The 16,782-nt window shown below is 42.8% G+C and overlaps 2 protein-coding genes across 3 annotated transcripts; both read right to left on the minus strand.

The window, feature by feature from the left end:
* Nucleotides 1-1,180: 1,180 nt before the first annotated feature.
* On the minus strand, nucleotides 1,181-12,225 carry rpgrb (retinitis pigmentosa GTPase regulator b). Of its 2 annotated transcripts, none has more exons than XM_044019956.1 (17): nucleotides 12,119-12,225; nucleotides 11,532-11,657; nucleotides 11,359-11,451; nucleotides 10,570-10,632; nucleotides 10,332-10,490; nucleotides 10,102-10,251; nucleotides 9,327-9,485; nucleotides 9,090-9,245; nucleotides 8,889-9,013; nucleotides 8,599-8,790; nucleotides 7,758-7,947; nucleotides 7,567-7,661; nucleotides 7,426-7,485; nucleotides 3,116-3,325; nucleotides 2,985-3,033; nucleotides 2,665-2,783; nucleotides 1,181-2,215 (listed from the first exon to the last, which is right to left on the minus strand). In XM_044019956.1, exons 1-17 carry the CDS (start codon nucleotides 12,147-12,149, stop codon nucleotides 2,012-2,014), a joined length of 2,181 nt encoding a protein of 726 aa, XP_043875891.1. In that variant the 5' UTR covers nucleotides 12,150-12,225; the 3' UTR covers nucleotides 1,181-2,011. The 2 variants fall into 2 exon arrangements, with proteins under 2 accessions (XP_043875891.1, XP_043875890.1); XM_044019955.1 differs by having other exon boundaries at nucleotides 2,665-2,786.
* A 1,512-nt stretch (nucleotides 12,226-13,737) lies between these two features.
* On the minus strand, nucleotides 13,738-15,802 carry LOC122765599 (tubulin alpha-1A chain-like). The gene is made up of 4 exons (XM_044019972.1): nucleotides 15,720-15,802; nucleotides 15,152-15,374; nucleotides 14,926-15,074; nucleotides 13,738-14,850 (listed from the first exon to the last, which is right to left on the minus strand). The coding sequence occupies exons 1-4, from the start codon at nucleotides 15,720-15,722 to the stop codon at nucleotides 13,870-13,872; spliced, it is 1,356 nt and encodes a 451-aa protein (XP_043875907.1). The 5' UTR covers nucleotides 15,723-15,802; the 3' UTR covers nucleotides 13,738-13,869.
* Nucleotides 15,803-16,782: the final 980 nt, after the last annotated feature.

A 16,782-nucleotide genomic window follows, 5' to 3' on the forward strand; every position in this document is an offset into this window, starting at 1 on the left:
TTTTATTTTGAAAACCGGATGTTTATGTCTTTACAAATCTGCATGAGTTTTTTTTTTTACCGTAAAATCCTTTGTAAAAAAAAGCGCGTTAATATTCAGCGTCAGCTACTTTGACCGAAGTCACAAAACAACTGGGTCCCACTATATAAAGATGACAAACTACTGCAAACAAGTTCACAATATACAGTAAATTATGCTAAGAGCATAATTAATTAGTACATAATTCTTAAAACTGCTTTCAAGGCCGTTACTGGAACAACTCTTTATTGAAAAGAACTAGCTAACTTCTGATGCTACGTTCTAGAAGAAAGTTTTTTTTGTTTTGTTTTTAAATGGCCAAACATACTTACTGGGGATACGTTTAATGAAAACATACATATTTTTCAATTAACACGTACTACCGATGTGTGATGTAAAAGCTCAGGATGTTGCAGGAATCCAGTTTGTAGGCAGAGCTAATGAATTTATCGCTTACCGTAATGTTGAAACTTCTCCAATACTTCTTCATCTTCTTCTTGAAGGTAGATTACATCCTTGCGTCGCATTGTCGCCACCTACTGTTGTTTTCTTTTTGTCTCCTTACATTAAAGGTGAATTCAGCAGTTTTTTGTTTGTTTTTTTGATCCAGCTTATATGGAAACACAATTTTAAAAATACATAATAAAAAAAGTCAGAATTCTGAGAAAAGGAGTCATAATTCTGAAGTTTTTCTTATGAATTGTTGTGTATCTTTAGGTCCTGTTTTGTTTTCACTTACACAAAAGAGAGGACAGCTAAAGACCACTAGTGAGAAGAAAAAGTGTCTAGAAAAAGGTAATTATGATTTCTAAATCCATTTATTTTAATTTAGGGTATACCAAGTGAAGTTGAATTTACTTTCTTTACTTATATTCTGTTGAAAAAAAACATGAAATAACATAAAATAAAATAAAATAAAAAGTAACAGTGGTTAACTCCATGGTCATATAAGCATGAAACATATAGTTCATGCTTTTGACTTTTAAGGTACAATGTGAGTAAAAAAAGTGCAGAGTCATGATACGTAGCCTCACAAAAACAATGACAACCGCTCAGTTTTCTATCAAAAGTCTTTACTTTATATCACAAAATAAATTCACAAGTGTTAAAAAACAGGAGACAGGAGAGTCGGAGTAAAACGAGATTATCATGTCGGAATAAAAACGATGCGTACATCGTCACATCAAAAGTGCAAATGTGCTCGAGGACCGTTTCACAATAAATAAGAATATTTACATCTAATCTCACAGTTTAAAACATACACACACAAACACACACATTGTAAGGTTCAGCAGCTGGACCTCAACAATAGTTGAATAAAAACAGGTCATACTGGTGGATGAGAGGCTCAGCTGTAGGTCACTTGTGAACAGATAGTGGTTACAGTTTAGTGGTTGTTAAATTACAAAGCTGCACTCGTAAAAACGGCGTCAATTCGGCTAAAAATTGTCAGTCGTTTTTTGTTTACACGTCAGATTTAGATTCAGAGCAGTTACACTGGTCCCTCAAAGCTCAGACCGCTGATTTGCCATCGACAGAAATGCATGTGCCATTGAACAAATGATGGTTTCCGCACCTCTCTGATGTGATATTACCTTCGTTTGAACTGCTTTTGTTTACGTTTTACGCACAAAAATTCATCAAATAATCAAAAGGATTCATGAATAAATCATGAAAAATAACGAGTCGATAGTTAAAGCCCTCCCAGACTTCGCCAGTGAGAGTGTGCATCTTAGTTTAACTGCCGTTAAATCCAAGCTGAAGCTGTCACAGACCGCCACTTTTGGAGTGAGATGTGAATCTGCCTCAGCGTCGGACTACTCGTCCCAGCAGAATTTTAAACACCCCGCAGAGGAGCCGGGGCGACGCTGATTGTGTTAAATGGAAGCACAGCAGAACTCAGTAGCTGCTAATGAAGGTTTCACACTTTGGTCTGACATTTTGCAAAAGTAACTGACGTCACCTGAGAGTTTTGACGCAACTGCATCTGGAGTCACAGCACCATGCAGGCACCGGAGCGGGGCCCTCTGGCTCCAGAGGGCAGAGACTTGGGCTGTGCTTCACCTCGGCTTGTCCCTGCGTTGCTGCTCCCGGCAGTAGCACCTGTATTCCCACTGACGGTGCCCTCGGCCGGGGCTTGGTCCCTGCCATTGGCCTGCTTTGACCTGGAGGAGGACAATCGTCTGAAGATGGAGAGCTGAGAGGAGGAGGACAGACTGGAGTTAGAGGACTGTTTCTAACAACAAGTCCAGGATGCTGTGTGAAACTTTACGCTCACAACGTAGAGTTGCTGTGGAAAAGATGATATGAACTGACCCTGAAGACCCTGAAGACCCTCCTCCATGTCATCATTTTTAACATGCAATTACCAGGGTTCCCACACCTTGGTTGGCATCAAATTCAAGGACTTTTCAAGGACCAGTAGGTGGCGTTGTAACAAACAAGGGAGACATTTACCTAAATATCAACTTAAACTCAAGCACTTTCAATGACCCCATGTCTATTTAGGGCAAATGTACAACCTTTTAAGGACTTCAAGGATCCGTGGGAAGCCTGAATTATGAGCACCTTAAACATTGACCTCCTTTAATCTTTCCTTCTCCTGCTCTACCTTCACTTTTTCCGAGTGTAGCTCAGCGTTTCTACCTTTTTGTTGGAGCCTGATTGGCTCTTCGAGTTACTGTCTGTCGTCCCATTGGCTGGTTTGGCGTCGTCACTCGTCGTCCTCTCTTCTCCAGCCACCTCGGGCTTCTCCGTGACTTCGGCTGCTGTTGAAATCAGACATTTAGCTTTTGTCTTTGTATAGTTTTTAGATTTTTAACTTTTAACAACATCGAAGGTGAAAAAATAAGGAGAGCTTTGTTGCCTGAAGCCAGAAGAACTGATCTCCAACTGGAATCGTTATAGTATATCGTTATAGTTACACTAGAGGACAAAAGATACCATTAAAAAAAGGAGAATCTAACCTTTTTGCTCTCCATCAGGCACTGATTCATCTTTGAGTTCTTCCAGCTTCTAGAAAAATCCAGAGTTACTCGTTAGATTCAGTGTTAAAAATAAAGAATCAGTATCTTGTGCTGGATTCAGGTCTGCAAACCTCCGCTGGTTTCGCCGTCAAATCCTCCAAACTTTGCGAGGGCAGTTCTTCCGTCTCTGCTGACGTCTCCTCCTCCTCTTCCTCTTCCTCTTCCTCCACCTCCACCTCCTCCTCATCATCGACATCGTCTTCTTCTTCATCCTCCTCTTTTCCCTCGTCCTCTTCCTCCACAGGTTTTCTCCACGTTTGACCAACTCCCTTTGTCAAATCCTAAGAAACAGAGCGTGGTACAATTTCTTAGAATGAAAGAAAGTATAATTTGGTGAACTTCAGATGTGCTTCTACTAGTTTTAAAATACATACAGTTTTCATACTGTTTGCTATTTATTACTTTAGGACTCTAGGGAGGAAAGGAGACACACGGGAGGAAAGGAGACACAAGGACACAAGAGGAAAAATAAAGAAAATTGAGAATTGCTTGGACTATTTGAGGAGAAACATTGATGACAAACAGCACTGTTCTACTCAGGATTACAGCAGGGTTAGGGATTACATTTGGGATTATAAACAGACACAATCACATGACTGGCAAAAAACCTACCTGCTTCAAACTAAACAGGCAAATGTGGGCAGGCTGCAAACATCAAATTAGACTCTTGTAGTAAATAGACAAATAGAAAAGTTAGTGTTTTTTCTAATAAATGTGTCTTTTTACTTAAATGTTATAAGTGGTAGAGAATGAATGAATGAATCCAGGTTTTCTGCTTTCCTCTGTTTCAGGTCAACTAAGCAATCTTGGACTTGTTTTAAAGACAACAATACTATTTAAAAACTCAAAACCTGGTCAGTGCTCACAATTCCAATATAGTTTTGGGTTTTTGTTTTGTAAAAAGACAAAACTTGACTTAATTTTCTTGGTAATTGAGAGTCACATAGCACAGAAGTGGGAGCAGGTGCGTTGTTATAAATAAAGATAAGGATTTGTTCTGAAGCAGCTGTTGAAGCCAAGGAAGAGCAAAGAAAACAAAAGACAGATGAAAACTGGAGATATTTATTACAAAAAAGACACAAACAGGCAAAGGAGGTGAGTAGAAAGAGACAGAAAATGTAAAAAGAAACACAAAAAATGCGCCCAAACAAGTAAACAAAAGCCTTTATAAATACATTTAAAAACAAAGACACAGAAAGCAGCCGAGAAAAGAACGTTAAGCACATGTGAAGTGAAGAAGCTGCACAGATATGACTGATGATGATGATTACGGCTCAGTATTTTTGCAGTGGCAGGTTTCTGAATATTATACGACAGTAAACTTAAGAGTTTTATATTTCCTTCTACTGACGCTAAAACTAAAAAGCTAAATAAATATGTTCAGGGAATAATCATTTTTCTACTGTATTTCAGCTGCAACAGTCAGACACACACATTTATTTATCTATGTTAGAATATGAAACTTTTAATGACTTAAAATGAGACATGGAAGCAAATTTAAATAAAGAGTAAAGTATTTTTTTGTATATTATCCTTAAATAAAGTGAACTTCTCTCTTCTCTCCTTGAACGACCTTGTTTTTTAAGAACCATGAAGACAAATTGCATTCTGGGAACTTAATGGTGACGTTTAAAAAAAAAACCCAACTCAAATGAAGATAATAACTTGACAAGTTAATGTTAATGAATCTTCACTTTTATTATTTCAGGTTGAGGTACTGAGGTAAAACATCGCCCCAAAACTCCTCTGACTCTGCTGCAGAATGACCTTTCACCCCTGACCTTGCTTTTGCACTTTTGACTTTTGTCACCTCCTCCTCTTCCTCTTCTTCTTCTTCTTCCTCCTCCTCCTCTTCATCTTCCTCACTGCCTTGCTCCTCCTCTTGTTCTTCTTCACTCTCTTCTTCCTCCTCTGCCTCTTGTTCTTCTTCACTCTCTTCTTCCTCCTCTGCCTCTTGTTCTTCTTCACTCTCTTCCTCCTCCTCCTCCTCCTCTTCTTCCTCTTCATTTTCACTCTCACTCTCATCTTCATCTTCCCCCTCACTTTCACTCACGTCGTCATCCTCGCTTTCCTCCTCATCCTCGCTCTCCTCCTCCTCCTCAGCACTATTCTCCGTGTCACTCTCACTCTCCTCTTTGTCCTCTGACGACTTTACAGACTCACTTCCATCTTCCTCTTCCTCACTTTCCAAGTCATCCTCACTTTCCTCCTCCTCCTCGTTTTCTGTCTCTCCTTCCTTGCTATCTGTCTCATGACTTGACCTGTCGTCTTCCTCCTCCTCCTCTTCCTCTTCTTCATCACCCCCTTTGCTCTCTTTCTCTTCTGTTTCGTCGTCACTTTCACTTCCTGTTGCCTTACTTCCTTCCTCCTCTTCCTCCTCTTCTACGTCTTCCCCTTTGCTCTCGTTGTCTTCGGTCTCAAATTCACTTTCACTTCCTGTGGCCTTACTTCCTTCCTCCTCTTCCTCCTCTTCTACGTCACCCCCTTTGCTCTCGTTCTCTTCAGTCTCATATTCACTTTCATTTCCTGTGGCCCTACTTCCTTCCTCCTTTTCCTCCTCCTCTACATCACCCCCTTTGCTTTCTTTCTCTTCTGTCTCGTCTTCACTTTCACTTCCTGTCGCCTTACTGTCTTCCTCTTCTTCCTCAGCAGCGCTCCCGTCATCTTCCTCCTCCTCCTCACCCCTGCTTCCCTCATTGTCTCCACTAGTTTCACTGTCACCTTCAACACTCTGGCTCTCCTCCTCTTCCTCCTCCTCGCTCACACCTGCACTCGTCCTCTGCTCTTCCTCGTCTTCATCCTCCTGTTTGAGAGTTGCAGAGTCCGTCTGCTCCTCGCTCTCGTCCTGACTCGTCCTCGCCTCAGGACTCTCGCGGGCAGACGTGATGTTGATGCTGACCACCGACTTGTTGCTCACATCGCTCTTTGCTTTCCTCTCGGCGTCTCCCGGGGCGACGCCGTGGCCGCTCTCGGACGAAAACGTCGAGTCCAAGCGACTTCTGGACGCCACCTCATGCACCAACACCGACCCGGCTGCGAGCGACGCTGCTCCAGCGAACAGACTCAGATCAAATGGCTCTTTCTGGAGTTCCTCTACAAGCTCCTTTTTTGACTGGGCCTCCTTTTTATTTTTCTCATTTTTAGACTTTTTTAACAAATTACTGTCCGTCTTGGATTTAGAAGCGCTCTTCGCCTTTGAAACCTGTCGAGATCTCCCTGTGCTTTCTTCATCCAAGGCGTCACTGAGATGAAAGCCAGGTGAGCGACCGTGTTTACCTGGGGAGCGAACGCCTGAATACTGACTCTGCATGACAACAGGTTTGCTTTTGAAAGGCTGCGCCTGTACTTTGGTCACGGTCACCCCTGCAGACACACCTGACGATGTCTTTTTAGTGACATGGCTTTGTTTCGAGTTTGAGCTTTTACCCTGAACTGGACTGGAACGCTGCTTCCTGATTTCCCCTTCCCTCTGCGGTTTGATCTGAGTGGCTCTCCTTTCATGCTTCCCTAAGATCAGATTCTCTTTGTTCTGCTTTGTTGTCTTTTGTCTCCGTGACGCACCGCGGCTCCCCGGGAGCTCGGCGGGAAACGCGTGGCGAGGAGGCGTGGCCTCGCTCCTACGAGACGGCGACGCCGAAGAGAAGCTGCTCTCCTTTGAGCCGCTTCTCTCCTTCATTTGCTTCTCTCTGTGTCCTACAGTGGTTTTATTGTGCTTACCCTTCCTCTACGCCCCCGGCACAAGACAGCAAAAAAGGTGGACGAAAGAAGAGGCATGCATTAGAGAGGCGGAAAAGACATGCAGACAACTTAGGACATTTATGAGATAATATAGAAGGAAAAAGGGAAGAATCAAAGGAGTCTTAGATGAGCAAAACATATAATTACTGTTTTTACCGCAAAGATTTGACTACATTAAGGTGAAATCATGTTAAGCTACTAAAACAGGGGTCTCAAACTCACGGCTCGCCAGGCCCCCTCAACATTTAATCACATATAAGCTTGTCTAGTGTTTTAATTACAATTGTCTCCATGCATATGTTGATTTAATGTTTTATTTCTGTCTGTTTTTGGTCATTTACAGGTTCTCTTTGTGACATAAATGTGTTTTTTGTGTGCGATGTCATCCTAAATATTTGTATGACGGATTATAAAGATGTCATTTTACTTTATCTAATAACAAAACCATTCATTTTAACCCACATTTTTTCACTTTTTCACTTGACCCCGGCCCCTCCTGACCAGCCTAGAAGTTCACTGGCCCCCAGGTCATTTTGAGTTTGAGGTCCCTGTACTAAATAATATATATTTTCAAAAAAGAAATCATTATAAATTATACATAATGCTCCTAGTATAAGTAGAAAGTAGAAAGGATCCGAGTTACCTTCTGAACTGGAGACAGAGTGAGTGTTTTATCGCCGGGGTCCATGTTCATCACATGTGTCTGTTTGAAGAGGAAAAACACAGTGAGATTCATTCCGTCTCGACATCCCGTCAACCGTCCGATTCAGAACAGCATCCTCACCATGTTGAGGAAATCTGTGGTTTCTCCGAGGCCTTTAACGCTGTCGGCGTCTGTCAGACTCTCCACGGCGCTGTCCGTGTCGCCACCTGCCTGTGCTGACGAGACGGATAAAAGAAGCACACGCCATGTTAGTCCCATCACATCAGCACCTCATCCTTCCTGGTTTGGGCGAGGTAGGTAGAGGCAGGTACCCCGGTGGTGTGACCCCGCGCTGAGGTGCCGGCGTGTGCCGTTGAGCATCTTTCTGTGAGTGGGCTCAGGCGGAGGCAGCCTGGGAGGAGGGGCGGTGTGGCCGGAGACGGGCAGCGGCGGGTGGAGGCAGTTGGGCGACATGGCCGGCAGCGTGTTGATCTTGGCGCCAAAGTGATCTGGAGATCTCTCCTGAGGGAAAACAGCACATTAATGACGACATCGAGAACTGAGTAGAACTGAGCATTATTTATGTTTTTATTGGTATATTATAAGTTTTTACTCTTGTCATATTATTTTCTCTGGTTCTGTTGTTAATTGTGTAGTCCACATGTTAATTAGAGGAGCCAGGAGCACTTAAATAGAAGTTTTTAATGTTTATTTTGTGTTTTATTATGTTTGTCATGTCTGTGCTGTTTGATTTCTGTAAAACATGTATTGGTGTAATTGACTTGAATTCAGTGTATTTGTCTAATCACAACATTTCTTTGGTCTTATTTACTTATGAAGGCTGAACCTTACCTCATAATTTATAATAATTTGACTTGTTTCAAGGTAGTATCTTGCTGCACTGGCAGATCATTTCCCCTACTAGTGGTTATATTTTCTTGTTTTTTTAATGTTTAATTGATCAGGTTTTTCAATGGATAATAGGGCTGCAACAATTCACCGATTATTAATTGATTAATAAAAGAATCGGCAACTAAATTCTCTGATTTTTAAATTTCCTAATTATGAATAATTCAGCGTATATCGTATATCTTTGCTCCTTTTATCAGAAAATTTAAGAGAATATACAGTAGCTGCAGCCTCAGTGGATAAATCCAGTCACGGCTCTCTCACCCTCTCCCTCCTGCGAACCCGTGCAGAGAGGCTCCTCTGCAGGGTGGACGAGTTGGCCGTGTCTCCCAGCAGCTCCACGTACGGCTTCTCCAGGTAGTCGTCCGTCGCGTCGTCCTCCTCCAGGGTCACGGTGCCGCAGCTCTGGTCCCTGGGCCGAGCCAACACCACCATGTGGCAGCCGCCGCACACGGCCTGGACACACACACACACACACACACACACAAACCCTTTAAACCCTTTGTTCCCATTGACCTCAAGAAGGTGAACTATTTCAAACGTGAAACACCCACTTCCTGAACGATGTACTTGAGGAAGCGCGGACACAGAGTTGGTTTGAACTGGTTGGCAAAGTTCTCTTCTCCCAGCCCCAGTTTACCGTGTCTCCCATCTCCAAATGTGTACAGCAAACCTCCATCTGTAAAGAAACAACTGCATCTTATCTCATCTTATCTCATCTTATCTTATCTTATCTCATCATGAGCAGCGTTTACCCGTGATGACAGCCGTGTGATTCTCTCCACAGGTCACATGACAGACCCGTCCCTTCCGGAAGTGTTCGGCCAGACGTGGCAGCCGCGACTCGAATATAAACGTCCCGTGGCCGAGCTGCCCGAACTGACCGAGGCCAAACGTGTACACGCCCTCCTCTGGAAGGAAGGAAGGAAGGACGGGAAAAGGCATGAATTTAACAGTTACAACTTAGATTGTCTATTTGTGGTATTTGTTACCTGTAAGTGCCACTGTGTGTCCACCACCGCAGGCCACCTGTGTCACCGGCTCCTTGATGCTCTTCACCGGCTGAGGGAGCCGGTGTTTGGGAAGCTGGTCGGTGCCCAGACCCAGTTTGCCGCTGTCGCGCTCGCCAAACGTGTACAGAGCTCCGTCGACTGTGACACAGAGGAAGACAGTTGTCAGGACACAAATAAATTTAAATTTATTTTAATTTACTGAGACATGTGCGTATGTCTTGTAATATGAATCCTGGAGAAAGACATTTTTCAAGGCTCTGGGTGGTTTTTAAACGATTCTCCTTCATGTTCTGGGAGAAAAACTTGTATTGCACATTATCATTTCTGTGTGTTTTAGAACTTAACAGAGAAATTACAATTGTTTTAAATATATTTGTTGGCTTAGTAGCATTGTAAATTGTCACAAGCGGAGTAAAAAGCCACTTTTTATGGCTCTAGAGGGTTCTTATGCAACTCTTCTTTACATTGTTATAGATCTCGTAATGCACCTTTTAATTTTTGTGTGTGCATTTTAACATTAAACGAAGAAAAGATCAATAATAAACTCAAATATTCCACTTCCTATTTTCAAAATACAAGGACTACAAGTACAATGACTCATGTTTCTGCCAATCTGATGACAAACAAAGAATAATATCTTTTATTTACTGCATAGCTCATTTCCTGGAGGGGTTTCATGTTTCCCAACAGAGTAATTTGTGGTTTTAATTTAAGTAATCCATGTTAATCTGTTGCTGAAACCGCCGCCACTCACCCGTCACTAAGGCAGAGTGGTAGTATCCGCAGGACACGCAGCTGACGGGTTGCCCCACGCTGACTTCCTGAGGCACGGACGCGTGGCTCTCTTTCCCCAGACCGATCTGGCCCTCGGTGTTGTCGCCCCACATGAACAGTTTACCCGTCTCTGTGACGGAAAAAAGATCAGTCACCAACAGAGAGATGACAGAAGAACCGGTGAGATGTGAGAACCTCTCATTCACAAACCTGTGAGAGCAGCAGAGGTGTTTGAACCTGCAGCGAGCATTTTGATCGGCCCGTGCGAATCGAGGGCCTGGACTCGCTGAAACGCCGTCCTCTCCTCGCAGTGACCGAGGCCCAGCTGACCCTCACTGTTCCCACCGGAGGAGTACACTTTTCCCTGAGCTGCACAGGAAACACGAAAGAGTGAAAAAGGTAGTGATGAGACAGCAACGTGCTTCTGAAGTAAACGTCCGACACTGACCGGTGCAGATGAGAGTGTGGTTTCTCCCGCAGGCCACGAGCCGAACTTTCTCCGACTTCAGAGCTGAAATGATATGAATGAGATTTTTAAGATTTCACCTTAAGAAACAAACAAACAAACAAAAAAAAAATTCAGGGTGTAGATTTTAACATTTGTATGTAAATAATGTTTAAATATCAATGCAAGAGCAAGAATAATCATAATATTTACTTTACTTATTGCACAGAAATCGCCTGTATCTCCTTCTGTCTTTCAACATCTATAGATTAGAGCAGATTATGGAGCTCACCCAGCTGAGATTACAGGACTGGAAGACTTCTATGCCACTTGTATCATAGATTTTATTATCTCAGGATGCATTCAATATATACAAATAAGTAAAGCAATCAAAATCCATGAAATCATCATCTATTATTCATTATAGATGACTATATTCAGTATATACTGTAGTTCGATTATTATTCCTTCAGATAACTCCACATATATCCAGAGCTAATTTTATTTCATTTATTTGAACTCCTCTGGTTATCAAAGGACGCACATTTCCAAATGTAGGACATCAATTTCTTGTCAGATTAATGAAGATTATAAAGCACAGCTTTCCATTTGACATCCAATGGTTTTCATCAGTGGTTAAAAACAGTTTCCTGTCTCATCCTCTGAGGAACTCCTCTGGCCTCTTCTCTCAAGGGCATCTGTTGGTGGCAACACTCGACTCACGCAACACACAATACACGTCCATCCATTTTCAGACAACAATACGGAACAGGGAGCTGTTTAAAGCCTGACCTTTGACACATGTAGGCTTGGTCACAGTCTGTTTGGATCCCAGACCGAGTTGGCCCCAGTTGTTGCTGCCAAACATGAAGAGTTTCCCATTTTCTGTGGAAGTGAAAGACGACGACAATCAAACTGAAAGCTCAGTGAAACCTGGAGAAGTCTGTGTATCTCTTGTCTCTTACCTGTTATTAAGGCAGTGTGTTCATCTCCACAAGCTATTTTACACGGCACGTCGTTTTTAAGCCAGAATTTACTGGGGACGTTGTCGGCGAACTTACTCTTCCCAAAAGTAAAAACTGCCCCCGATTCTGTGAAGAACACGAGAAGGAAAAGTGCAATAATCCACATAATAATTATTATTACTCCATAAAACATCATAAAATAGCTTCTCAGAGTCCAGGACGAGATTGTCATTCTTTTAATCTGATCAAACCCCTATAAATAGTTTGGTGTTTAATATTTCCACTTGATATTAAATAAATTAGCTTATTCAAATCATTTCTAGTAGTAGCCTTTTCGTAAATCACCTACTAATCTTTTTAGCCCACGAGTGAGCATGAAAGTTCATTATAAAATAGCAAAAACAACATACGTATCGTTCAAATCATGAGAGCATAGAGAAAGTGAAGGGATTATTTAGTAAACATGCTAAAGCAGAAGCTAACAAACACCAGCTATAATCCCAGAAGCGTCAGCGACAATGGCTGACTGACGGTGTTTTATTTGTTTTAAACGAGTCATAAATAATGACATTAATGTTGTTAATGACCTGGTATCTCGTCCTCGGTCTCTCCTGCCATCGCCGCGGGACTTTAATCCGCTTTGCTCGCTGTCGTGGGCGTGCTACTGCCCCTCGTCTTGTTTTCGACTCGCACAACCCGGAAGTAAACAAAGCGTCTCCTAGGTTACGACGCCGGTTTACGTCGTGTTTTTTTTTACTGCGGTAAAAATGGGCCGCTGTTGTTCGCCCAGCTTTATTCAAGTGAGCCGCTGTTTCGATTAATGCCTGCGCCTGTAGTCGCGTAAATACGGTACTGACAAACACCTCTGCGCGAGCCGAAGGTCATTAAAGATACATAGACTGTTCTTTTTTGTATATTTGTAAAAATAAATTAAATAATTAATTAATAAAGAGGCATTTTTTGCTCTAATGGGAATATCTACCGTTCTTTGATATACATTAGTATTTTAAAGATGTTGGTTACATAACATTTCCAGTACCGTATTGTTCATGCTGACTATTATCCTGTAAAATAGTAATAAAAAAATCCAGAATATTTTGTAAAAACTGTTCAAATAAACTCAGTCACATATCATTTTTTAATTTTGTTATTGAGGAAAAACGTTTATACAATACAAATATATATAGGCTATACTGTAAGTTATAAATATGAGAAACTTTCTCATAATAACTTACCATCTTGTGACATGAAATTTCTAATGCAGGATTGTTCATAGTGACACACGCATTAATCATGCTGAATTTATATTTATATATACATATATATATAGCACCATGTCTGACCTCACAGCTATGTTTCAGAGACTGAATAACTGGACTTTGAGCAAAAGCTCTGTATAAAAATGAAAAAGTTGTGTTTAGGACATCGATGAACACTGGCATGCTGTAAAGTAGGCATTTTTGCTGTACGATTTTCAAATTAAAAGTCCCCTATTCGCACTGTTTAATCACTTCACCATTTAAGAAGAAATAGAACTGATAAATACTTAAATACTAAGGATTTATTATAGGTTTGTGGAGAAAAAAAATGTTTGTGTTTTCTTATTCTGAATCTTTATTTCAAGATAAAGTTTGTTTTTTGCCACACTTATCGGTCTTTATCCTCCAAACGGTTCCATTCACTGTGAGCTATTAACCAATGCACCTTTTAATCCTTTTTCATAAACACTCACCTCTCTTTCATCATCACAGTGACCCGACTGCTGCTCCAGGCTGTTCAGCTTGGTTTTCAATGAGACAACTGTCACTCAGCCCTCACCATACCAGAGATCAAATTTAGGTGTATGTGTATTAATGAATCTAAAAAAAAAAGCAACACCACATAATAGTCTGACATGTTTTAGCAGCAGGAACCACAGCTGTCACCGATCACATGGACAATGGCTCTGTAACCGAGGACAGCGCGACATCGAGTCGGCACACGCCCTGAAACCGAAGAAGCTAAATGGACTCAGACATCATTTATTTAAGTATGAACACCTGTGCTTTACCTCATGTGGCCTGTTGTGAAAGTGGCCCATGAATGACCCTGAGCTGCTTTATGCAATATGTCAGATACAGAGCTGAAGACTCCCCATGTATGACAAGTAAAAATGTGTCAGTTGATTTCTTTTCCTCTTTGATGTCGAGTAAAAACAGGACAAAAATATATCTACTGGTCTTTATTAAAGTTAACAAACATTAAACATTGTGTTGCAGAAAGACTTTTTCATGAATGAGAACCAAAACAGAATGTATCCCCCCAAAAAGCTGAATATTTATAGACCAATTGTCTAAATTTAATATTCTTCGCCCTCTTCCTCTCCTTCTCCTTCGATGCTGTCGGTTCCCACCTCCTCGTAATCCTTCTCCAGGGCAGCCATGTCCTCTCTGGCCTCTGAGAACTCCCCCTCCTCCATTCCCTCCCCAACGTACCAGTGGACAAAGGCCCTCTTGGCGTACATCAGGTCAAACTTGTGGTCCAGTCGAGCCCAGGCCTCTGCGATGGCGGTGGTGTTGCTCAGCATGCACACGGCCCTCTGCACTTTGGCCAGGTCTCCACCGGGAACCACGGTGGGCGGCTGGTAGTTGATGCCGACCTTGAAACCGGTGGGGCACCAGTCCACGAACTGGATGGTGCGCTTGGTCTTGATGGTGGCGATGGCAGAGTTGACGTCTTTGGGCACCACGTCGCCACGGAACAGCAGGCAGCAGGCCATGTACTTGCCGTGGCGAGGGTCACATTTCACCATCTGGTTGGCGGGCTCAAAGCAGGCGTTGGTGATCTCGGCCACTGATAACTGCTCATGATAGGCCTTCTCTGCCGAGATCACTGGAGCGTAGGTGGCCAGAGGGAAGTGGATGCGAGGGTAGGGCACCAGGTTGGTCTGGAACTCTGTCAGGTCCACGTTCAGGGCGCCGTCGAAGCGCAGGGAGGCGGTGATGGAGGAGACGATCTGTCCGATCAGCCTGTTGAGGTTGGTGTAGGTGGGACGCTCGATGTCCAGGTTCCTGCGGCAGATGTCGTAGATGGCCTCGTTGTCCACCATGAAGGCGCAGTCGGAGTGCTCCAGGGTGGTGTGCGTGGTCAGGATGGAGTTGTAGGGCTCCACCACGGCTGTGGACACCTGAGGCGCTGGGTAGATGGCAAACTCCAGCTTGGACTTCTTGCCATAATCCACAGAGAGGCGCTCCATGAGCAGAGAGGTGAAGCCAGAGCCGGTTCCTCCTCCAAAGGAGTGGAAGATCAGGAAACCCTGAAGACCTGTGCACTGGTCAGCCTGCCGGGAAACAGAATATCAGAAACCCTTCCAAACTTGAGTACCCTTCAAACTTATGACACGATAAACAGTCACCAGTTTGCGAATCCTGTCGAGGACCATGTCGATGATCTCCTTGCCGATGGTGTAGTGACCGCGAGCATAGTTGTTTGCTGCATCCTCTTTTCCAGTGATCAACTGCTCGGGATGGAAGAGCTGGCGGTAGGTGCCCGTACGAACCTCATCTGTAATAAAAAAAAAAAACATTAAGCTTACAATTCTGAAATGACGTTCAAACAAGAACATAAAGTTCAGGTCTTACCGATGACTGTGGGCTCCAGGTCCACAAACACAGCTCTGGGAACGTGTTTCCCAGCTCCAGTCTCACTGAAGAAGGTGTTGAAGGAGTCGTCTCCACCGCCGATGGTCTTATCGCTGGGCATCTGGCCGTCCGGCTGGATGCCGTGCTCAAGGCAGTAGAGCTCCCAGCATGCATTGCCAATCTGGGCGCCAGCTTGACCAACGTGGACAGAGATACACTCACGCTACAAAGAAAGAGGTTGAGCAAAAAAAGAAAACTTTTTAATTACAATAATATTATAATCAACTGCGTCAGTTATCAGTTTTATGTCAAATTATTTATTTATTATATATGAATTATATAGAAATGTATTGTTACAAGTATCACAAAGTAGATTATAAAGGAAAAAAAGGAAAAAATATTGCATCTATTGCATTTTTGTTAGTCAAACAATGCTCAATATCGATGAAGGAACATTTTTAAAAAAGACAAAAAACAACCCAAATGAGCAGCTCTGAAAAGTCACAAAAGAAGACATATCACACAACGCTTTTATGTAAAGTAAATATCCAGTTTATCGTGTCCTCACCATGTTTTCGTCTCTAGAAGCTTTCTGTCTCCCTTGTTCACTTGAGATGAGTGGCCGGGGATGTTGTCGTGTCAGGTGCGAGTGCGACAAGAAGCTTTATAGAGTGCCGTTGCCGGGCAACGGCCTGGTATGTTGTGGTAACTGGAGGAGCTGTAGTGAAGCAAACACCAACTCCTTTTTCGATGAAAGATGAGGAGCAAGTGCACAATGAGGAAAAAAAAGAAAATCCACCGGCATGCTCCCCCTGCAGAGATCTGAGGAAGAGCGGCTGTTGTCGCGTAAATGAATAACTGCTAACGCTGAAGTCAGGGGCTGTGAAATATGAACCTGAACTCCTGCACACTTTACAGCTAAGACAAGTATTGTGTTGTGGAGATGAACAGGCTTATGATACAAAAAGAGGCCGCTGTGAACGTTAGTTTTTCTTGACCCTACAAACCAAAACAATACAAATGAAAATAACTTGCATTTTAAGCCTCACTGAGGAGAGAAAAGGTGCCATCATCGTCCCTGAGTAACCTTTTGTTGTTGCATCACCAGCGTGGTAGACGTCACTCTGAGAAACACACGCTTCACAAAAGTAACAGTGAAGATTACTCTCCTGCAGCTTCAGCAAAAATGAATGTGATAATAGTGTAAAATCTGGTGTTTTTTTCCTGTTGATGTTCTCAATGATCTCGTTCTGTCCGCAGACCCAACTTATTCTATTTTCAACGATTTCTTTGCTATAAGCTGACCAATTTCTGACTTTCACTCTGGAAATTTAGAAAACATTAGAAAACTCATAGTTTGTGGAAGAACATGATTCCATCAGTGTTTTCACATTAAGTGCGAGAGCTGACAAAAGGCTCCACTGTGTCATTTTTGCCCCTGAAGGTAACCTAAGAGACGTGACGACAGAACTGTTTGCACTGCCAAGAAAGTAGTAGTTTCCTTAGTAACTACTTTCTTTGGCGTTCTTTGCCCTCAGATGTCCATTGTTCTGATGTGTATGTGTATGTGTGTGTGTGTGTGTGTGTTCCATTCAGCAGCAAATGTTCCCATTGCGAGAGTAAACACGTGT

Source organism: Solea senegalensis, linkage group LG2 (assembly GCF_019176455.1).
Source record: "Solea senegalensis isolate Sse05_10M linkage group LG2, IFAPA_SoseM_1, whole genome shotgun sequence".
NCBI lineage: Eukaryota > Metazoa > Chordata > Actinopteri > Pleuronectiformes > Soleidae > Solea > Solea senegalensis.